Source organism: Phyllostomus hastatus, unplaced genomic scaffold (assembly GCF_019186645.2).
Source record: "Phyllostomus hastatus isolate PE091 unplaced genomic scaffold, TTU_PhHast_1.1 phas_scaffold_555, whole genome shotgun sequence".
Lineage (NCBI taxonomy): Eukaryota > Metazoa > Chordata > Mammalia > Chiroptera > Phyllostomidae > Phyllostomus > Phyllostomus hastatus.
In genome coordinates, this window is record NW_025334036.1 from 13,524,777 (window position 1) to 13,548,328 (window position 23,552).

The 23,552-nt window shown below is 53.8% G+C and overlaps 2 protein-coding genes across 2 annotated transcripts in view; one reads left to right on the forward strand and one right to left on the reverse strand.

The window, feature by feature from the left end:
* The window catches only part of GABRB3 (gamma-aminobutyric acid type A receptor subunit beta3), a 249,630-nt gene that overhangs the window by 199,460 nt on the left and 26,618 nt on the right, over positions 1–23,552 (reverse strand). The window lies entirely within an intron of this gene.
* Positions 1,137–23,552, forward strand: part of GABRA5 (gamma-aminobutyric acid type A receptor subunit alpha5) — a 60,977-nt gene continuing 38,561 nt past the window's right edge. Inside the window, exons 1-6 of the mRNA XM_045825019.1 lie at positions 1,137–1,282; positions 2,622–2,681; positions 3,050–3,211; positions 18,074–18,195; positions 20,369–20,436; positions 20,548–20,768. Of these exons, the coding sequence (XP_045680975.1) occupies positions 3,126–3,211; positions 18,074–18,195; positions 20,369–20,436; positions 20,548–20,768 (497 nt within the window). The 5' untranslated portion in view covers positions 1,137–1,282; positions 2,622–2,681; positions 3,050–3,125. The remainder of the gene's footprint in view (positions 1,283–2,621; positions 2,682–3,049; positions 3,212–18,073; positions 18,196–20,368; positions 20,437–20,547; positions 20,769–23,552) is intronic.

Below are 23,552 nucleotides of genomic sequence, written 5' to 3' on the forward strand. Positions count from 1 at the left end.
AAAAAAACTGGGTTAGCAATATTTATATCACACAAAATACACTTTAAAACAAAGGCTATAACAAGAGCCAAAAAAAAAAAAAAGGTCCAGCGATTGTAGTTCTGTTTTTATTTTAGAAAACCCAAAGCATTAATTAAAAAAACAAACAAACAAACACTTCTCTGTTCATTGCAGCATTATTTACAATAGCCAAGATGTGGAAACAACCAGAGTATCCATCAATAGGTGAATGGATAAAGAAAAAGTGGTATGTATATACAATGGAATACTACTCAGCCATGAAAAAAGAACAAACTCTTGCCATTTTGTGACAACATAAGTAGACCTGGAGAGTATTCTGCTCAGTGAAAGAAATAAATCAAGCAGAGAAAGACAAACACCATATGATTTCACCTATGTGTGGAATCTGAAAAACAAAATAAACAAGCAAAACAGAAACAAACTCATAGATACAGAGAACATTTCGATGGGTGTCGGATGGGAGAGGGTAGTTGGGAGACTGGGTGAAAAAGGCGAAAGGATTAATAAGCACAAGGGGCCAGTTATAAAAACAGTCACGGGGATGTAAAGTACAGCACAGGGAATGTAATCAATAATATTTCAATAACCGTGTGTCGTGACAGATGGGGACTGGCAATATCGGGGGGTCACTTAACTTACATAAACGTTGCATCATTAGATTGTACACCTGAAACTAATATAATATTATATGCCAACTATAAGTGAAAAAAAATGTTTTAAGTCTGTAAAAAAAAAACAACAACCCAGAAACCCTGATTTCATTAATAAAGCTATCGACGAAGACAGTCGTTAAAAAAGCAGAAAAGTCCCGCAGAAATTTGACCTATCCCAAAGCAGGCCAAGCCGTGGCCTTGAGCCCGCCCCTCCACCCCTACGGTCGGGGGCGCGTTTGGTGCGAGTCTGGCGGCCTCTGCCGGGCGCCTCTGCAGAGGCGGGCTCCTCGGCGCCGCGGACGGCATGTGGTGCTCTGGAGAGGTGAGAGCGAGCGCGAGAGCGCCGGGCGCGGGGGGATCTGCAGCGGGCAGCGCGCGGCCTCGGGCGCGGCGCACGGCGGAGCCGCAGGGCGGCCGCGGGAGCGCGGGGCGCCGATCTGCTCGGCCCGGGATCGGCTCCTCCGGGAACGCTGGGCAAGTTCGGCTGGCAGCATGGGGCGGTGACGCCGCACACCGGCCTTCCGCGCCTGCCAGCCGGGCGACAGCAGGCGGCGGCGGAGGAGGATGCACAGTAGCCGACGGCTCGCCTCCCGGGGCCGACGCGCAGGGTAAGCCCCGGGCGCGCGGGGCCGGGCAGTGGGGAAAGGAGCTGCGGGAGAGGGAGAGCGGACGGGCGGCCCCAGCTCCGCCCGCACCCCTGTCCTCGGGGCGTCCGAGAGACGGACTGCAGGGTCTGGGAGGGGAGCTGGGGAGCGGGCGGGGTGCCGCGGGAGACCGGGAGCGCAAACTTTCCCCCGGCGGCTGCGGGAGCGCTGCCAGCGCGGGAGGGCAGGGGAGTCCTGAGAGGCACAGCTCTGCCGGACGGGGCACCAGAGCGCAGCGCCCACCTCCCCCACCGCTAAGAATCGGGGCGTGGAGACACCCGCCGCTGCCGTCACTGGAATCGGAGGGGCGAAATCGTACGCCTAGGGCCCCGCCAGCCCCAATGCTCTGAGGCGCGCGGGGTCCCGGTGCCGCTGGCTGGGTGAGCGCGGGCTCCGCTGGGGTGTTGCTCGCGGGTCGCGCGGGCTGCTTGCTGCAGGCCAGGGGACTCAGACCCGCCGCGGCACAGCGCGTTCGTCCCCAAGGAGAAAGGCGCAGCCCGCCGTGGTTCTCGGCTCGGACCCGGGGACGGAGCTGGGAGGTGTGCGAGGGCCAGAGCGCGCCGGGGAAGGCCGGCGAGCCGGAGGCTCGGGGCGCGCCGCTGCGGACCGGGCGGGAGACCGACCCTACGGAGCCGCGGGAGCCAGGGTGGCGGAGGCTGAGGCTCCGCAGTGCCGCCCCCATTTTACCCACCTCCCCCCCTCACCCGGGCACGCCAGCCCCCGAGGGGACTGTGAGTGCGCTGTCTTCCTTTGGGGGCTCGGGGTTGGGGGGCAGCAGGAGGCGCCGCCCAGGTTTCCCGCATGCAGCGCCGCGTGCTCGCCGCTGGGACTCCTGCCCGGGTCAGGCGACGAGCCCCAGGACGCGCCCAGGCGACCACCGCAGGGCAGCAAGGCACCGTGCCCTTCTGCATACTAGGGCCTTCGCTTCTGAGGTCCAAGGACCTGTTGTGTGCTTCCCCATTCCGGAGTCGGCCTGGGGTCTCTCTGGGAAAATATTCCCTTTGAACACGAGGCTTTCTGTGGCGTGCGCGCCCCTTTGCGCGCACGGAGAAATGTGTGCCTTCGCTCGGGTGAGTGGCAGCGCCCAGGGACCGTGCTGCCTGGATTTCGGATGCATTCTCTGGGGCCCAGCAGGCACCGGAGAGAACTCCCCAAATGCAGTGATAACGTGAAGTTATCGGGCCACGGGGGACCGGATGCTGAGAAAGTGCAGGCTTCCCTTGTCAGCTGCTCTGTTCCCGTGATCCTGTAGACTTGTTTCTCAAACGTGTCTTTCCCCCTCTCTCCGCACACTTCCTCTCAGCACCTTGCAGGACGAGGAGTAGCCCGCTGGCTTTGAACCCGCGGCGGAGACCTCAGAAAGGTAAAATCACTCCCCACGTGGATTTGACAGCCAACACTTAGAACTTCGAGCATTGATCTTAATAATAGGACTGAGGGGTCCTCTTGATAACACGCTGTAAAGTCAACAAAGTCCTTGAGATGTGGAAAAGGACACTAGGAGAATGATTCTGCGCTGTAAGCAAGAATTAAGCCGTACTGTATTTTCTTTCTATGTCCCATGTCCCCGGCAGGGGACAGAGGAGACCCCCGAGTGGGGCTGTGCCCCGGGGACAGCCAGGGAGCTTTCCTTGTCGCCTGTGTGCCTTAGCAGCAGCAGGACTGGATTCTAGGAAGGGTGACAGAAAAGCGTCCGTGTTTATGTGCTTTTCCCGTCTGTGTGCCTTTCAGCTGGAAGAGATCGCGTTGGAGAAAGGGAGAGTTTTTCCTCGAGATTCACCTGCTCCAACTATTCTTCTTGTTGGGAATGGACGATGGAATGTTCTCTAGCTTTATCATGATCAGAAACCTCCTTCTCTTTTGTATTTCCATGAACCTGGCCAGTCACTTTGGGTAAGTGATCATTTTTTTTCCCTCTTTTTATGGTTTTCGGGGTGTGAATGCCTTCCGGAAACTTTTCAGGGCAGCCAATCTGCATCACCGTTGTGGTCCCGCGCGCATGGGTTTGTGGTAAATCAGTGAGTCCTCACCCCACTCCCCACCCCCGTGTCCCCCCTGAGCAAGGCCGCTCCAGGCATGGGGAGGAAAGGGGCAGACTTTGTTTTTAAAAATGGAGGCAAATGGTTGTGGAGTCAGCCGTGTGTCCTCCTCCTCAGGTTAAAACAAGACTCAGAAGTTCATGGGCATAAAGGGCATTTGTCACTTGTTAGACTCTTGTTTCTACATTTTGGTGTCCCCTTTCCCCGGGTTCCAGTATGGAAAGGAATTTATCTAGAAGGCCAAGCCCATGCTGTATGGCAATAACGAGGACTTGAGGTGCCCTTGGCCTTGAACTGTGGCCATCTGAATGCAGGTGCAGGCACCAGGAGGTACACGTGTCTGATGAGCAAGACACACCTGGGAACCTGGCATCACCTGCTTCTTTAAAGCCTTCACCTTGGCCTTCGCTATTGGTGTTCCGATTCTCATCTGTTTTCACCTAACTGGTGATAACCCACGTTCCAGAGAAACACCCTGACAGGGGGCTGATGCTTCTCCTGTACCCTCTGCTCCCCTAAATTGCCTTGGCCACCCCACAGCGCCGTAACTTGCAGGGGATGGAGTGTAATTAAAAATTAAACTTCAGGACAGATCTGCCAAGCGCTCTTTCTGTGACACCTGGCCCCAGAGGTCGCACAATGCACTGTGTGAGTCACGAGTGGTCTGGAGAATGCAGTGGCTGTGGGACAGCTCATAGGGACACCTGCTCTCTGGCCAATCAGGAGGACTCTCCTGGGGTCATGACGTCCTGCGTGTCCCCTGGACCTTTTCTGGTGTGGCCTTTCCAGGTCTGTACAGAGGAGGAAGCTGAGGCAGGGAGAGGCTGTGACTGTCCCCGGGTGCTGTGGCAGGTAAATGACAGCACCGGGGCTGTGTGTCTGGCCGGCCAGGGGTGTGTCCATCCCTCCAGCCCTTCCCAGTGTCCCCGTGGGACAGGCGTCAGCTGTCGTTCTCGCCTTGCTGCCTGCCTTGAATGGACGCCTCCCCATCTGTGACTTTCATCCCTTATCTGTTGAATGGGAGTTGTCCTTTCCTAGGTCTCTCCGGGCTGTTGAATCCCACACACCACGCTGTCCCCAGCATTCTTGTGAATGAAAAGTGTGTGTATATGTGAAATCACACCCAATATTCAGATCTCCAACCTAAGGCATTAGGTAGGCAGTGTGTTGACTGATATACGGCATGCAGTTAGCAATATTTCCGAGGGGACAACTGTGCTAGGGTTGGAAGCCTATGTTTTGGTTTATTTTTTCCTCCAAGATTTGGCCAGAAAGATGATTTTGAACTTGCCTCTTAGAGTAACGAAGTTATTATTCTCCCTGGTGGATGCAAGTGTGGAATAGAAAGGTGTGTGCAAATGATGTTTAGCCATTAGAAACAGCAATGCTTTATTTCCTGTTGCATTGGGGTGGCTTTCTGAGGTCGTCTTCAGAAGAGAGGGACCACTGTCATTTCCAGGAGCCAACTCTGAATGGTAGCTCCACGCCCTTCGATTTCCCCGGAGAACTGACTGTGGAGACGTGTGCAATCCTTTAGATATGAGGTCAATATGATACTCCGTCCTAAAACAATACCTACCAACTGCCAAAAACATGTCAGCCACAGAATAGTATACAAAAAGGGAAAGTATGCTTAATTCCACAGACACAGGCTTCCTTCCTATGTTGCCCTGCCTTCTTTCCCTCACTTTGCTGCATATTTTAATGAGATTGGGATCATGCCTCCCCTCCAATTTTGTACTGTATGTTTTTCAGGCCTAATGCTCTCTGAAATATGTGATTTAAAAGTGGATGGATATGATTCCAGGGCACGAATGCCCTACTCATCAGCTACTCTCCTAATCTGGGGCTCTTGCATTGTTTCCCATGGGGCTGTTATAATTTTCTTACAGTGAACATTTTAAGTATTTGAGATAACTTGTTAGAAGATACTCCTTTAAGTGGAATTTTACATCATGTACTGAGTGGTTTCTTTCTTTTTTTTAAATTGATTTAAGAGAAAGAGAAGGGAAGGGAGAGAGAGACAGAGAAACATTGATTTGCTGTTTCACTTACTGATGCATTCATTCATTGGTCGCTTCTTGTATGTGCCCTGACCGAGGATCGAACCTGCAACCTTGGTGAATCTGGATGATGCTCTAACCAACTGAGCTACCCCTCCAAGGCCCTGAGTGTTTTTGACTGTTGCCCCTGTGTGTACGTACAGTTTTCCATGAAGAAGGGTGTCTAGCAAAGCGGAAGGCTGGGTTTCACGCCGTAACCAGCAGGGGGCGCTTTTCAACAGCCACAAGAGACATCTTGACATCCGGGAACAAAAAAGCCCCTATTGATTTCTCGTCTAACGCAAGGCTCCTCTCACTTGCTTATTGCTCCAAATGTGCTTAAGGATAATTCTGTTACACTGCAAAGAAAGTTTCACAGCACTTATTTGACTTCAAATCTTGGCAAAATATTAGCTGTGGCAATACGGAGCATTATCGTTATTTCCGTTTTAGGCGAGTCCCAGGAGGAAACTCATGAGCTCAGCATCATTAGCCCTGTCTTACAACCGGGAAAGTGACAGGGCCGGACAGTCACCTGGGGAAGGTCACCAAGCCAGACAGCAGGTGGAGGGAGGGTAAGGAGAGCCACAGGAAACCAGCCGGGGCCAGAAGAGGCCCATGCCAGCTTTTGTGGACGTTCAGTGTTGTAGGCAGGGTCCTTGACAAGAGTGTGGATTTGGTGATCAGAAGATGTGTGGCTGTTGCCCTGGCCGGGTGGCTCAGTTGGTTGGGGCATCGTCCCATACACCGAAAAGTTGCAGGTTCGATCCCCAGTCTGGGTGCATACAGGTATACAGGTGGCAAGAAACTGATGTTTTTCTCACCTTCTCTCTCTCTCTCTCTCTCTCTCTCTCTCTCTCTCTCTCCCCCCCCTGCACCCCCCTTCCTTTCTCTCTAAAAGCAGTGAAAAAAGAAATGTCCTCAGGTGAGGATACAAAAGAACATGTCTAAATGTGCTGAGTAGAATATATCTGGTGGTTATAGAAGATTGATTAATGAGCACTGGCTTTGAAAACACATGACTAGTCTTTCTTCTTCTCCCGTACGTTTTCTAAATTTGATCACCACTAGCTCGTATTCAATAGCTTTTATGATTCTCCCCTTAGTTTGACGTTATGTAACAGAACATGAGTCAAATGTGTAGCTGAACAGAGAGGCCTTCTGTGACAGGCGGCTTGTTACAGTGTCACGTTTGGAGGCATGCATGGTGTCACTGAGGCATTATGATTATTTTAATGAGCCCAGGAGTCAAAAATACACAGCACAGAAAACTAGCACAGACACACTCTTTGAATCAAGGTAATGCCAAAATCCATAATATCACATTTTAGTGGGAATTCACTTATCCTCATTGGGAAAATCACACTTTATCAGACTCAGTCAGCTGGTGATAATTGTAAGATAAATACATTGGAAGATCACCAACTCATTAATAAGCTCAAATCTGATTTCCTTTATTGAATTGTATTGAACATATTTTAGAGGTTTCTCTATTGAAAAAGAAAAAACACATTAGCACTTGACGGCAATTCAAATAGACTTTGGTAAACACAATTCTTTGTTTTAGTTTTATTTTTAAATGAAATGGATTGGGGTGACATTGGGCCATGGAATCACATAGGTTTCAAGCGTCCATTTCTACGGTACATGATCTGTATCTTGTGTTGTGTCCACTGCCCGAAGTCCCATCTCCCTCCGTCACCAGGTGTTTCACCGCCTTTCACCTTTACCACCCCGCTTCCCTCCCGTCACCACCACCCTGTTGCCTGTGTCTATGAGCTTTTGTTTGTTTGATTGTCTTCTCTGTTCATGCATTGCTTTCAGTTTTGCATCCTACTTCCGAATGAAATCACGTGATTGGCAACTGCAAGCAGATTCTTGCAAAAGTAGCTTAGGAACGCGAACTGATAAGGTGGTCCTTCACCTGTCCCCACGAGTGTGCGAACCAGGAGCTTTGGTTCTCGCGAAAGCTGCTTCGTGCGCATGCCCAGTCGGCGCTCTCTGTACCACAGGGCGAGACTCACTCTCTGCAACGCGCCAGGCCTCGGGGTGGGTTTTCCAATGGGACATTCTCGCTTGTGAGCCCCAGGTGGCGCTCTGCCTGCACGGTGGCTGCGGGCTCATGAGGCCCGGGACAGATGGTCGTGGCGACAACGATAAAAACACACGGAAGTGCCACCAGAGCGGTCAGGTGAATGCGCTCTGTGACGCACACACGGGTGACGGGACATCTGAGTGGGGCAGGCATGGGCCAGAGATCAAAAGGGTAGTCAGGTGGCTGGGACTCCGCTACAGGGTTAAATAATGCCCAGCACCCATTTTTCATCCTCGCCCGATGACATTTTTTCATTGCATGTAGAGAGAGAGGAAGGAAGAGAGAGAGAGAGAGAAACATAGATGTGAGAGAGAAACATCTATCAGTTGCCTCCCATATGCACCCCAACAGGGGATCAAACCTGCAACCTACAAATGTGCCCTGACAGGGGATCGAACCCACAACCTTTGGGTGCATGGAACGATGTTCCAACCAACTGATTCACCTGGCCAGAGCCAGCACTTCTTAAATTTATTTTATTTTAAAAAAGATTTTATCTTTAAACAGAGGGAAAAGGAGGGAGGGAGAGAAGGAGAGAAACATCAATGTGCGGTTGCCTCTCACGCGCCCCCTACTGGGGACCTGGCCCGCAACCTAGGCATGTGCCCTGACTGGGAATGGATCCTGGGACCCTTTGATTTGCAGGCTGGTGCCCAATCCACTGAGCCACACCAGCCAGGGCCCAGCACTTTTTAAAAAGGTACCCACGGAAAATATTTCCCAATTGCACGCTTTGTGAAGGAAACTTTTAGCACGTGCATCACTCCCACAGGCCGTGAGCGAAGCAAAGCTTAGGACACCAGGCCAGCCCCAACCCAGCCGCCCCATCTGACAATCAGCTACCCTGTGAGTCACTGGCTCCATTCAAGGGGAGAAAGAGAATGTGGGCTTTGGGTTTCTACAAGGTGCAATTACATAATGTGCATATTCTAATTAGTGCGCGATTTCAGAGGGAAATTATTAGAATCAAAAGTGAGAAGAAATCTTACCCTGGAACTCTGGTGGTAGAGCAATAATCATCTGTGTTGATATGTTCTAGCTCCACTTCCAGCCTGCATTTTCAAAGAGTGGATGATTCAGCCCGGGCCAGGTGGCTCGTATTGTCCTGTACATCAGAGGGTCGCGGGTTCAATTCCCGGTCAGGGCTCATATCTGGGTTACAGTTTCAATCCCCTGTTGGGGTGTGTATACAGAAGGCAACAGGTTCTCTCTCTCTCTCTCTTTTTACACCCCCAAGCTTCCTCTGTAAACGCCGTGAAAAAATATCCTCAGGTGAGAATTAAAAAAAAAGTACAACTTAATTTTCACTAGACCTTCCCTTTGTAGGTGAAAACAGTTCAGGCTTAAAGTGCTCAGAAGTGTGCCCAGGTCCAACTGTCAGAAAGTGGCTGAATCAGGGTCCAGGCTAGAGCTGTGCACGGCAAGACCCTCTCCAGAATGTTCTAAGAGTCAAGATGCAGTGAAAATGGAAAGAACAGAGCAAAACCTAAACATTGGCAACAAAAGAGCATCCTCGTGGAACTCAAATAACACACCACTCTAAAAACCACAGCTGGAATAACATAAAACAGAGAACGAGTACTAGGTCATCCGATGTGATAGAGAAGGGACCCTGTAATAGAAAAAGGGCACCCTGGCCTGGTGGCTCAGTTGGTTGGAGCATCATCCCATACACCAAAACGTTATGGGTTCGATTCCCAGTCAGGGCACACACCTAGGTTTTGGGTTCAATCCCCTGTTGAGGAGCATATGGGAGGCAACCGATCGATGTTCCTCTCTCACACCAATGTCTCTCTCTTTCTCCCCCCACCTCCTCCCCAGCCTCCTCTCTATTGCAAATCAGTAAGCATATCCTCAGGTGGGGATTAAAAAACAAGAAGAAAATGGAAGATACGCTATGAAGTAGGCTTTTGCATTTCACTGACCACTCTGTTTTCAGTTGTATTTATTTAACAGTGCATTTCAGAACCAAAAGGCAAACCTCTTCACAAATGAAGGCTGGGATCACTTTATTTTTAGTCTTCACAACAACAAAAAATTGGGCCATCACCCGACAGGCGACGTGGTTTCCGTCGCAGGAGCCCGGGCAGCTATTTGGAGACAGCGTCAGGTACCATGTGGACAGAGGGTGGTCAGGCCGCTCTGATCCCTGTCGCCGCACCGGCTGTGTGGCATCAAAAGAATAATTTCACCTGCCTGTAATTTGGCTCCCCAGCCTCCGAGTCGAGTTAATCACAGCCCTACGTCAGGGGCTGATGTGAAGGATGAATTGCCGAACACACTAGACATGCTGACTCAAGGCCGGGGTTGGGGGGAGGGGTGGGGTGCTACGTGCAGGCTGGCTGTCCTGGGTGCTGCCACTAGACCTGGGGGCCAGCCCTGCGCTGGTGCCGTGAGTGGTCCCCAAAGCCACCACCCAGCGCATGCGCACAGTACAGTCCCTAACCACCTTAAGGCACCTGCGGAGTCTCCCCAGCCATGTCACCCAGCACGTTCACAGCCACAGGCCCTGGGGACAAGGTGTGGATACCCCAGGGACACTGCTGTCCCACCGGTGTCTACTGAGCCCTTACTCTGTGCCAGGCAGTGTGCCAGGTGCCAATATCCGAGGCAGAGGGGAGCCCACCTCCAAGCCATTCATTTTTTTTTAGAGATTTATTTATTTTTAAAGAGAGAGGGGAAGGGAGGGAAAGAAACATCAATGTGTGGTTGCCTCTTGAGCACCCCCTACTGGGAATCTGGCCCACAACCCAGGCATGTGCCCTGACTGGGAATCGAACTGGAGACCCTTTGGTTCACAGGCCCGTGCTCAACCCACTGAGCTACACCAGCTAGGGCTAGGCTGTGCATTCCAGTGGGCCTCAGGTATGCATCAGCTGCATTCCAACAGGTGCTCTGAGGAGAAAGAGCAGGTGTTAGCAAGGCTGGTGGGGACAGGCTGCTGCTGGTGTCTGCGGGGAGAGATGACGTAAACCAAGCTATTTGCACAGGCTGACAGGGGTGTGGAGCAGCTAATGTGTGGCCGTGTCTGGCAGGTGTGTTAGAGACGACAAGGGAGCCAGTGGGGGGAGGCGGGGGTTGATATGAAGCGTCAAAGGAGGGGCAGCGGGGGAGGGGAAGGGGCAGATCACGAAGCCCCTTGTGGGCCCTGCTGGGTTGTATCTGGAGGAACAGTTGGCCATCATTTCGCGGGTCATCCAGTAACGGCCACCCAGTGGTCTTAAGTGGAGGTGAAATGGGATCCCGTGGAGGTGTGTCAATGATGTGACAGAGACTTGGGTGCGCCCTCTGGCGGCCGAGGTGGGAATAGGACAGTTTAGGGCGTAGGAGTGGTGCGGAAGCGGCAGAGGAGGACAATGAAGGGATGAGTGCAGTGACCCGGAGGAGGGGCTGCTGCCCCCCACCCCCCTGCTTGGCTCGATGGCTGGTTGTGAGCATGAATGAGAGACAAGAGTCAAGGCCGTGCCCCGCCACCCAGGTATTTGATCTACAAACCTGACTGGTTTAATGATCTATGGATAAGCTGGAGGAGACCACAGAAGAGGTTGGCGGGAATGCCTTGAGCATGGTCTTGGCCAAGGTTAGCCCTGTGAGATGCCTCTGGGACATCCAGGTGGGGAGGCCCGGGGGGCCACTGGGCGTAGAGGGGCTGGAAACGGGAACTTGGGGGGCCTTCCATGTATGGGAGACACTGAAAGCCACTGGGTCGGATGCCATCCTTTGGAGACTGAGTGTGGACCCCACAGAGGTCCATGGACCATGCCCTGGGACATCCCAGTGGTCAAGGTCGAGAAGGCTGTCTTTCTTTACAGGAGGCTCTGACAGACATCACTTGGCAAATGAAACACTTTTATTAGTTGGGATCTCTATCATACTATTATGGATTATAATACTAACAGCTAAATCAGTAAAGTTATGTTGGAAGAAAATCCTTGCAGTTCCTCAAAAAGAAAGAGAGCCCTTTTCAATATTTTGTTTTTAGAGAGAGGGGAACGGAGAAAGAGAGGAAGGGAAACATCGATGTGAAAGAGAAACATCGATTGGTTGCCTCCCTTACGCACCCTGACTGAGGATCGAACCCACAATGTAGGTATGTGCCCTGACCAGGGATCAAACCCGCAACCTGTTGGTGTACAGGATGTACCAACCCACTGAGCCACCCGGCCAGGACTGCATACTTCTTTATGGTTTGACAGGTGCCGTCTCTCTGGTGGCACGTCACTCTTGTCACCAATGTTCTTACATGCCCCCTGCAAGTGTCATTGTTTCCTTTCTGGGGGACCACCGCTCACAACACCCTTCCATGCCCCATCCTGGGGCTTCAGACCTGGTCTTCCTGCCTGAGCACCCCAGCTGCCGCTGCTGTTCTCCGACCCTGGACAAAGGTCACTCTGCCTTTGGGGCGCAAGGCAGCGTCTGGAGTCTGCAGAGATTCCTACATGTGCCATGGCCCTCTGTGATTCAGGCGTGTCCAACCCACCACGCATGGGCCGAATACGGCTCAGGATGGCTCTGAGTGCGTCCCAACGCAAAATTGTGAATTTACTTAAAACATGATGCGTTTTTTGTGTGTGTGATTATGTGTTGCGTTGTATTGAATGTGTGGCTAAAGACAACTCTGTTCTTCCCGTGTGGCCCAGAGACGCCAAAAGGTTGCACACCCCTGCTAGGACACAGTCATGTCCTCGCAGCCGGGGGTGTCACCTTTGTCATCGTAGCATCCTTGGTACTCACTGCAGTGCAATACCCGGTACCCGGGAGACCCCCAAGATGTGGTTCCTGAGCCCCTCGGACATCACGGAGCAGAGAGCTCACTGAGGGTCACTCTGGGGCTTCGCTCTGTTTCTGGCTCAGACCCTCCACCTTGGTGGCCCCGGAGGGTCACTGGGGGACCTTAAAGAAACATTGGTGCCCGTCCCTCCTGGATCAGTATCGCAGAGGCTCTGGGGCCTGAAGGCAGGAAGAGGCTAACTCCAAAGTCTCTCAGAGCCCAGCTTCTTGCAGACTGAAGATCGCAGAGGGAGGTCTTAATTTGCATAATTGCAAGAACTTACCCTCTCTGAAGATGTCCCTGTTTCCTTTTCTCAAACACCGCGCTGGCGAAATAAACCCATTCATGGGCCAGATTTCACAGGCTGCCACTTCCTTCCACCCCACGAGGAATTTCTGAAGAGCGCGGGACCCCAAGGCTGGCCAGCGGCCGACGCGGAGCGTTTCGGGACGCCGTCACATCTCTGGGAACAGCGTCCCGCCGCGCCCCACCCCTGCGCTTCCTACAGCCCCCACCGCCCTTCCTCAGCCTGGAGTGGGGAGCTCAGTGGTGTTAGTTTCCAAACTAAAATCACGGCCAACAGTTCAAGTTCAGAGACTGAATCCCTGTGTGTTTGGGATGGACCAACATGCGGGCAAGGAGGTATGGAGGAGGGTGAGGATGCCCGCTTCCACGTTGGGTGGTGGCTTCTGCATTTTCCTTAAGATGTCTTCTCTGGAACGTCAGTACACGTGCCTGCCTCCCCCCTCCCCGACCCCGCACCCCCGTTGCCTCCCCAGACCCCCAGCGGGTGCCCAAAACCGCAGGTAGTGCCGAACCCTAGTCAACTTTATCAGCTCTGCCGCGGCTTTCCATCAGCAGACACCGCCCCTCCAGGAATGTTTCTGTTTCTCAGTCAACACCTGTCCCCGCGTCTGTGCAGCCCTGGCTTAGTGGGTGCCCCTCCCCCCGCGCCGTCGGGGGACACGTGGCCGAGGTCTTCACGTGGACTCACTGCTGGCACGAGAAACCTGCTGGCAGCAGGATGGCGGCTTCGTGCGTGTCCCCCTCCCACAAAGGATGCGCCTGCTCTGCCCCCACCGAGCGCTCAGCGCTGCGGATGCAGCTTCTGCCACCTGGAGCGTGGCAGCTGCCCTGGTGCCACTTTTTTTTCTGCTTCTCAATCTCATGGATAAAAGGTTCCTTCTTACCCTAGGCCTTAGCCACCGAAGGAGGGGGGTTCTCTCTCCTTATTGGGCTGAGACGTTGTGCCTTTCACTTCAAGGGAGCCTTCGACGGCTTCCGTTTGGCGTTTCCGACCTGCACTTTGGGACCATCATGAAGCGAAGTCAGGGTGGCTCCGTGATGCGGCGCCGGTCCATCTGCTAAGTGACCCTCAGGTGGGGAGAGCAACACCGTGGATGTGGGGACGGAGGGATGACGCACGTCCCGGATGGGGAGGAGCGGCGCGCCACGGGAGTTCGTGGTATGACTCAGAAGAGCGTGCGGGTTAAGACTTCTGACTTGTTTACTTCTGAAATTTTCCATTTAACGTTTTTTGGAACCTGGCTAACTTTGGGACGGTGAAACCGCGGTGAAGGGGGGACCACTGTAACCTGAAAATGTCGCACCTGCTCGGGTTCTGTAGACAATACACGCCAAATCTGAGGAAACGAGTTTACATGTTTCACGCTGCCTGGTGCATCTACCCTAACACTGAGGGCCAAGTCGCCCATGTTCAAGGACGTCTATTATGTCTCAGGCTATTGTCACTCATAGCAGCCCTAGTCTCGGTGCGCGAGAACCGACTCCCCCAAAGAGCTGAGCCCCAGCGTGTCCCTGAAGCTTTGCAGGCCGGGCCTCACAGGGCCGCGAGGCTCCGCTTTGACACAGCAGAACCCGGAGGACGGCGTGTTCACAGGGAGGAAGGCAGCCCAGTCTCCGCCCGTGAGGCCTCCGCATGTGACCGCTCAGCGTTTTTGTGTCATTTTGCCCGTGAAGTGGGCGCAACCAGCCCACAGGGAATGGAGGGAGCTGCAGCTGCGCTCCGCTGAGAGGCGGCCCTTAGAGACCCCGTCGCTGGGCCGAGGCACAGGCGGGCGCACCGACCACCTGCCTGCCAGGTCGTCCTGGGTGGGGCACATCCTTTGCCGTCTGTGATGGGGGAGGGACCTCCCTCTCCACAGCAGTGACCTGGTGTCACAGCCACATGTTGCAGCTGCGTCGTTTTCGAGGGGATCTAGGAACCGAGGGGCTCCACCCCAAAGGACATTTTCAGGAACGTGGTATTTTTAAATTTTTATTGTTGACATTATTGCAGAGGTCCCCATTTCCCTGCTTTGCCCACTTGTCCCCCCTGGTCCCCCACCCCAGCCATCCCCACGCTGTTGTTCGTGTCCATGGGTCATGTGTACACGGTATGTGGCTGACCCTTCCCCTTCTTTCATTCAGCACCCCTCCCCCTCCCCCCCAACGGCTGTCCGTCTGTCCCCTGCGTCCACGCCTCTGCTTCTGTTTTGCTCATCAGTCTATCTCGTTTACCACATTCCGCATGAGTGAGATCACATGGCGTCTGTCTTTCTCTGGCTGGCTTATCGCACGCAGCATAATGCTCTCCAGGTCTACCCCTGCTGTCGCAAAAGGTAAGGGCTCCCTCTTTGGGAACGTTGTTGAGACCCTGGTTCCTCCTGCCCAGGTCTGGTCCTCAGTAAATAGACAAGACATCATCACTGCGAATTCCCACCACGGCCTCTATCCCAAAAGGGTCCACAGTCACAACAGGTGAGGCAGATGCTGAAATTCCTCCTGCAAAAGTGTAATTATGCAGCCCTGGCTGGCGTTGATAGATCAGTGGATTGAGCTCAGGCTGCAAACCAAAGCATCACAGGTTCGATTCCCAGTCAGGGCACATGCCTGGGTTGCAGGCCACAGCCCCCAGAAACTGCACATTGATGTTTCTCTGTCTCTCTCTTTTTCCCTCCCTTCCCTCTCCAAAAATAAATAAATAAAATCTTTAAAAAATTGTAATTATGCATAAACAGATGTAGATATATATTTGAACTCTTTTCTTTTACATTTTTACAAGAAGAGGAAGGTGGTTTGAAATGTATAGGCATCGCGTCCTGTTCCACGGCTGGGCGCGATGATTCGGGGGATCGTGAAAAGGACTCGGAGCCAGGTGGGGTGGTTTTGTGTGAACCTGTGTGGGCAGCCATGGAAGCAGTGCCCCTGGGGGCCATGAAATGACCAGCCCATGCTCAGGACACGTCAATTAGTTGATGATATAGTTAAGTCTTTACCTCCGAACAGTGGGGGCTGTGCAGAGCTAATGTAATCCAAGAACGTTTTCACAGCAGGTAATGGAATAGCTTTGAAAAATGTACTTGAAACACTGAGAGATGTCTTTTCTTTTTTTCTGAATTATAGTGATGTTTTCATTTAAAAAATATTTTATTTTTCCTTATTTATTTTTTAAAAGATTATATTTATTTATTTTTTTTAGAGAAGGGAAGGGAGAGAGAAAGAGAGGGAGAGAAACATCAATGTGTGGTTGTTTCTCACGCGCCCCCTACTGGGGACCTGGCTTGCAGCCCAGGCATGTGCCCTGACTGGGAATCGAACCAGTGGCCCTTTGGTTTGCAGGCCAGCACTCAATCCACTGAGCCACACATGCCAGGGTATCATTTCTTCAATGTGTATTTTTTTATTGAGATATACTCCATATAGAATACTGTGTAAGTTTAAGGTATACGACATTGTAATTTGATTACCACCATTGTGTTAGCTAACACTGCCATCACGTGATGAGGTCATCATCTCTTGTTTTGTGGTGAGCACATGTGAGACCTATTCCCTTAGCAGCTTCAAAGTCCGTAACACCGTTTGCTGAATGCCCACACTACATCCTGCATGAATCCTCCAGAACTTCTTCCTCCTCGACATCTCCCACTGCCCCTGCCCCAGCCCTCCATACCCCCCTTTTGGCAACCTCTGTGTGTACAAGTCTGGCTTTTTTTTTCAGAATTCACACATGAGCGATGTGCTTCTTCTGTGGGTGCAGATGCTCCCGCCTCTATTCTGAGTGACAGGGCCAGAGAGGACCACCCAAAAACGGGCCAGGGTGACATCGCCCAGAATTGAATGACCCGACCGGGAGGAGTTATGCACGCCCTGAGGACAGGATGAGGAGGCCGCACTGAGTGTAACCAGTAGTGACTCAGCCGGGCAAGCACAGGGTGTCACCTGCACCCTCTTTCCTGAACCCGCAGGACTGCGGCCAGGCCCTTCGCCCTGGCGCTAGGGCTGCGAGGCTGTGGGCGTCCCCATTCTAATGGATGTCAGAGGAAAGGGAATGCAATCGCTTTAAAAGCTGAGGCACAGAGGGCTCCGCGCTCACGGGGCAGAGTTTCAGCCTGCGAGAGCTCCGCTCTCATGGGGATGTGAAACCGAGAGCCGAGGGCCGCCGGGCCTCGGGTTCACGAGGGAGCAGGGTGGGGCCGCAAAGAATCGATCTGTTTCCTCGCGATGGGCGGAAGGGACCGGTTTCTGAGAACCGGGTGGGGCGGGCGCTCATCCACTCCGGCCCCAGCCTCTGGCCCGGAGGCTCCGTCTCAGCTCTCAGCCAGTTCACGGAGAAAATGTAGGGTAAGCAGAGCGGGGAGGAGCCCAGGCCCAGGCCCAGGCCTTCTGGAAGGTTCCACAATTCACCTGCTCTTCTCCCAAATGCCAAAGGCGCCGACTCCTTGGGGCCCACAGCTGGCTTTGCGTGGGGTGTGTTCTCCCTGCACCGACCCCCGGATGGCAAGCCCCTCGACAGTGCGGGGCACCTGGCAGGTCGGAGGGAGGCTGCCAGGACCTGAGGTGGGTTCCGTGATGGCTCTGCGTGTGGCTGTCTTCCTGATTGGACTTCCTCTCTCTCCCCGAGTCCCTTCCTCCGTCTGTGCAGATCTGCCCAGGGCAGCTCCCGCCCACTCAGCTTGTGGGGCCTCCCTGGGTGGAGCTGGACAAACCCAGGCTGTTCTTGTTTCTGGAAGGTTCAGCCACTCTTGTTAGGGTCTTATTGCAGGACCAACACATTGGGTCCCACAGAACCCTGCGCCTTCGAGTGTCAGATTGCAGGTGACTGGCCTTCACCGTTCGTGACCCTTGGGTCGCAGCTGTGGCTGGAGCTGCAGGTGCCGGCAGTGGGTGTGGGCACCCAGAGCGATGCCAGGCTCCTAGTTAAGGAGGTGGGGAAAGGAGGGCACACCAGTCTTCTCTCTGAACTCACGCAGGGTTTGTAAAGGTGCCCACCACGCCCCTTCACCACTGCAGGTAACTCTGTCACAATTGGAAGACAGACGGTGTTTCTGAATCAGGGAGGGGTGGATTTGGGCATCACGTCTGGTGGACAGATGGCCAGCCCAGAGCACGGTGCTCTCTGAATGCTCAACAATGAAAACTTATCACCATAAAAACAGTACCTTGATGCAAGAGACCATTCTCTCCCTCCCTCCAGCCCCGCTCACCATATCACTCCCCGGTTTCTCTAGCTGGAGAAGAATTTATAAGAAATAATTAATGCAAGTTTAGCCCTGGGTGGTGTGGCTCATTGGATTGAGCAGCGGCCTGCGAACCAAAGGGTCGCCGGTTCGATTCCCAGTCAGGGCACATGCCTGGGTTGGGGGCCGGGTCCCCAGGAGGGGGCACGCAAGAGGCAACCACACATTGGTGTTTCTCTCCCTCTCTTTCTCCCTCCTTTCCCCTCTGTCTAAAAATAAATAAAGTAAATCTTTTGAAAAAAGAAATAATTCATGCAAGTTTGAAATCTTCTGTTTCTCTGCTCAAAAGCTTTTCCCAGATGCCGACCAGCGCCGTGAAGGATGAGACCAACGACAACATCACCATCTTCACCAGGATCCTGGACGGGCTCCTGGACGGCTACGACAACCGGCTGCGGCCGGGGCTCGGAGGTGTGTGTCCCCCCGCGGCCGGGCCCCATGGGACTGCCGTGAGTCAGAGGAGGCCCCGCCAACGCCCGTGGCCAAGGCTCCTGCATCCCTGAGTGCCTCGGTCATGATGCAGGAGGCTGGGGGTCACGGTCCCTGCAAGTGCTCCTCCCCCCAGATTGTCCTGATGTGCTTTCTGGTTCACTGAAGGAGGAACCAGTTCCCAGGTGTTATGAAAGCTGAGCTCACCCCAGGCTGAGAGACATTTTGTAATTAATTTGAGACAGAGAGAGAGAAAGAGGGACATCAATTTGTTGTTCCACTTATTGATGCATTCATTGGTTGATTCTTGTATGTGCCCTGACTGGGAATCGAACCCGAAACCTTGGCATATTGGGATGATGCTCCACCCCACTGAGCTACCCAGCCAGGGCTATATTATGGCCCCAGTGAAAATATTAAACATAATATAGAAAGATATAAACACAATGGCATTGAACAGTGGCTTTCACTATTTAATATCACATTTAATTTTTTCACTAGGGCCATAATCATAGCACGTACTTGGACCCTATGGCAGTTGACAATGATAAACAAATAGCAGGATGTGTTCTGGGGGCCTAATCGGCACAGCTTAACTTTGTGCTGAGCGGTTTCTCGGCACGTGCAATGCCCTCGGCTCAGCTGATTGAGACGTGGTGCATTTGAACTTGCTCCACTAGGTGAGTTAGAGACCCCGCGCCCAGAAACTCCATTCTCCAAGGAAAGGCTTAGCTCTCCATTATTTGCATTTTTCGCAGGGAGGTTCACTTAAAGCGCGGATCGCCATTCTCTGCGTTTGGGGAAAAGGCGAGTCCACACGGGCTGCTGGGCACCGGTTTACTTCTCCCTCCGAGTCACCGCATGTCCCTGTGTCATCCAGCAGCCCCTGTCCCTCGGAACACAGCCCCAGGGACCCAGGCACATGGGGACGCATCGAGTTCCCCCAGCATGGGTTCCAGTCCTGAGAGGCCGGACCCCGCAGAACCAGAGCCAAAGACTGGCCTGCAGGGCCGGCACCTCAGTGGGGAGGCAGGCCCTGAAAACACACAACATCACGCCAACATGGGCGCACATACAAACACACCACGTGCATGTATGATTCCCACAAGCAGGCCGGGGGCTGGCAGAGGATAGCCCTCCGGAGCCCTGACTGGGTGACAACCCCACGCAGCCACTTGGCTCAGGTGGGATGGGCTGCACCGCTCCCAGGACGGGGTCCCCCCCTGCCCCGTTCATCATCACAGGGCGTCACCGGCTCCTGACCTTCCCAGTGGGCACGCATCTGCCTCCTCTATTATGAGCAGCTTTTATGGCTTCATGAATTTTCCATCATCGTGATTGAAAGAGTAGTTTCCCGTGACAGCAATTTCTAACCGTTCAAAATGCCCCCAAGGCGGAGCGGGTCTTCCCGTCCTTATTCCTGGAGCTGTCGCCACCGCGGGCCGCGCTGGGCACGGTTCTCAGACACCGGGGGTCTCAGACACCCGGACACCCGGGACGCGGCTTTAGCGGGCGATTCCTCCCAGTCTGCTCCCCACAAAGTTGGATTGTCTAACTTAAAACAAACAGACAAAGCCCTGGCTGGCATAGCTCAGTGGATTGAGCAAAGGCTGCGAACCAAAGTGTCATAGGTTTGATTCCCAGTCAGGTCACATGCCTGGGTTGCAGGCCATGACCCCCAGCAACCGCACATTGATGTTTCTCTCTCTCTCTCTTTCTCCTTCCATTCCCTCTCTAAAAATAAATAAATAAAATCTTAAAAAAAACCAAACAGACAAAAAAATACAGCAGTTTATGGGGGAGCACGGTAGTGCGTGGTGTGGTTGGGAGCGTTTTCTGGGCTTACCGAGGAAGAAGCTGAGCTCAGATGTGATGAAAAGTACCCGGGGGCTCCGCAGCCGAGACCCAGTGCGCCCTGCACACGGCGACCCCCGCGCCCCTTTCCAGAAACGGCGGGCGCTTCGGCACTCTTAGCTGGAGCAGCGCGGTGGCACTCGGTGTGCGCCAAGACCTCCAGACTTAGCAAATACCCTGTGAAAGCCCTCCGGTGGCCGAGTGCGAAGTCCGTCTCTAGACTGAGGACGTGGTGGGGGGTCCCACCCCCCACTGCTCGGGGCCAGCTGGGCACCCAGGAGGGAACCTGTGTCTCTTTCAGAGCGCGTCACCCAGGTGAGGACGGACATCTACGTCACCAGCTTCGGCCCGGTGTCCGACACGGAAATGGTAGGTCCCCCAGGCTGCGTGCCACGAGATCTTCCCGAATAAACCCAAAGACCTGGGGAAGGCTCCCCGCCCCCCGCTGCGACCTCACCTGCTTGCCTCCCTTTGCGCTAGGAATACACCATCGACGTGTTTTTCCGGCAAAGCTGGAAAGACGAGCGCCTGCGCTTCCAGGGCCCGATGCAGCGCCTGCCGCTCAACAACCTGCTGGCCAGCAAGATCTGGACGCCCGACACGTTCTTCCACAACGGGAAGAAGTCCATCGCGCACAACATGACCACGCCCAACAAGCTGCTGCGCCTGGAGGACGACGGCACCCTGCTCTACACCATGCGGTGCGCACCGCGCAGCACGGGGCAGGGGGCGCAGCGCGGGTGGCGGTGACGTCATGGAGGGGGCTGCGGGGCGCAGCGCAGGGGGCTCAGGGGGCCCAGTAAGGGGCTGCGCAGGGGTGGGCGGGGCTGTGGGGGCCGGTGCGGGGCGGGGGGCGTTGTGCGCAGCAGACACAGGTCCGGTTCCACCCAAGGACCCTGCAACCTGCTGGGTTGGAGGATTGGGTGAGTGTGCGCGCGTGTGTGTGCTGAGTATTTTTTACCGTTTGGGTTTGAGGATTGCCCTGTGTGTGTGTGTGTGTGTGTGTGCGCGTGTGTGTTGGCTATTTCTTTTTACCCTTTGACCCGCCTGTCCTAATAATAATGCCCATGACTATTACTTCGCTGGCCGTTCTCGTTCACAGCTTCCGTCGTCCATGCTTGTTTTCTTTGGTTCAAGACCCAGAGCATCTTGCAAATACCGACCTCCAATCGTGCCAGTTAGAGAACATTTATTTTATAAACATGACATTGAAAAAAATCAAGGAGGGCGCTTTGGGGGTCTCGTGAAAGTTTAAGAGCCCATGTCTCATATACTTTGATGGCAGCCCAATGCTGAGGTTGAAGTGTAGTGTTTCGCGTTTAAATTGATCATCAGTCACTTTTTTATTCTGCATTATTCATCGCATCGGGGCAAATCGATAAGTTGACCTTTGAGAAAGGCTCCATTATAGCCTTTTAGTTTCCATGGTGGGCCTAGGCCAACGTCAAAAAAGATTTTTAAAGAAAAAAAAATTTTAAAGTGCTAAAGCCAAGTTGTTTTTTTAAGCCCATGCCTTTGCGTTGATGTGGTTGGAACGTCTCTCCCCGCCTCCTAATGCTTCCCAGCAGGTTTCATACGTAGGGGAGGTACCGTAGCATCGATGCTGCCGTCCCCACGGACGCGCTGACGCTTTGACACCTGTCCCGAACCTGTTGGACGCCAGGGCTCGGTTGTTCTTCTGACACCCCGATAAGGATTCCGATCGATGAGCGCGTGACTCCCTCGTGGTGTTCCATTCCCCACTCTTTCCGATCCCCCGACCTTGGCCTTGGCCGCGGTTCACCCGCAACGTAGACCTGATCGGTGAGCGTCACCTCGGTGCTGGCACAGTGGCTGCCCCATGGGAAAGCCGCGGACCACGGCGAGGACTGGATTTCAGTCCTCGGTCCTCGTTCCGCGCAGGGAGCTGGAGTGCGCTTTGTTCAGCCCCGCGAGAGAGGTTGGCTGTGGAGATGGCGACTCCAACTCTCGGAGGCGGCGGAGGGGTCCACGCAGGGTTGGGACGGATGGCGGACCCCATCGTTTGGGGCTTTGTGCCTGCGTTCTGCCCGCAGAATCAAGATGAGCCCAGTCCCCTTGCGGTCAGACCTGGGCCCTGTGCGCGAGGGACGGTAGTTGGGTGCGTCACGTAAGACACCGGGATGCTTTCATCTGACTCATTGATACTTGGGCAAGGCGGTGAGGTACGACCAATGTTTCTATATTTTATTTTTTAAACGATTTTATTTATTTATTTATTTGGAGGGAGGGAGAAAGAGAGGGAGATAACCATCCATGTGTGGCTGCCTCTCATGCGCCCCCTACTGGGGACCTGGCCTGCAGCCCAGGCATGTGCCCTGACTGGGAATTGAACCAGTGACCCTTTGATTCCCAGCCGGGCGCTTAATCCACTGAGCTGCACCAGCCAGGGCTGGGCCGTTGTTTAGAACAGGAAGGGATGCCAAGGAGTGTCTCCCTCAGGGTGTGTGTCCCAGGTACCATCACAAACAGAATCCCTCAGCCTCAGCCAGCCCCGCCAGCTAGGTGACCCCGCTCCCTTTAACCAGCAAAGAGAGCGGGGCTCAGACACCTGCCCACGGCCACACAGCTAGTGAGGGGGCAGCAGGAATCACAGCTCAGCGCTGGGCGGCGTCCTGGTTTAATCCACCACAGTCAAGAACCTCAAGGACACAGCACTCATAGATGCATAGTGAGAGGCCTTCTTGTCCCTGTCAAAGTGTCACGCCAGGAGGAGGGTGGTGACAGCCAGGGCAACCTGTCAGCAGTAATTGGTCCTTGTTGGTGTCAAGGAAATATGCTAATGGAGGCCAAGGCGATGCTGGCTTCTCCGTGCAGAGAGGAGACGGTGCCACTGGAAAGCCTTGTGCATTCTGATGTGGTAGAAAGTACAGCTCTGGCTCCCTAGCATGTTTACCCATTGATTTAGCAAAGACGGCGATTGGCAACAGAATTACTGGTGAGAGGAGAAGTCACGTGGCAAGCAGCGTGCAGTGCCCTGGGCTCTGGGGGTCCAGCACTTCCTTTTGTTAAATTTTTGTTTTTCTTAATTTTAGAGAGAGCAGAAGGGAGAAGAAAAGCATCGATTTGTTGTTCAACTCATTGGTTGATTCTTGCAGTGCCCTGATGGGGGATCGAACCCACAACCTTGGCCTATTGGGGCAATGGTCTAGCCACCTGAGCTTACCCCACCAGGGCCACCAATTGTTGTTTTTTTTCTGGCTAGAACTTTCCGTCATCATCGTATAGCCGACAGTTTCAATTCCACTCCCCTGGAGCTGGGGCAGCCGCATGTCTCCGGGGTTGCGCCAAACCCGGTGACTCGTTTTCCTTTGGGAGTAGGGGTGGGGGGCAGCCCCCTCACCCTGTGAAGGGGCTGCTCCGTGTCCGTGCACAGCGAGGGCCCCCCGAGGGCGCATGCCCGGGTCTTGGAGCAGGAGAGCAAGTCTCTCTCAGTCTCTTGGACAGGAAACCACATCCGGTGAGAA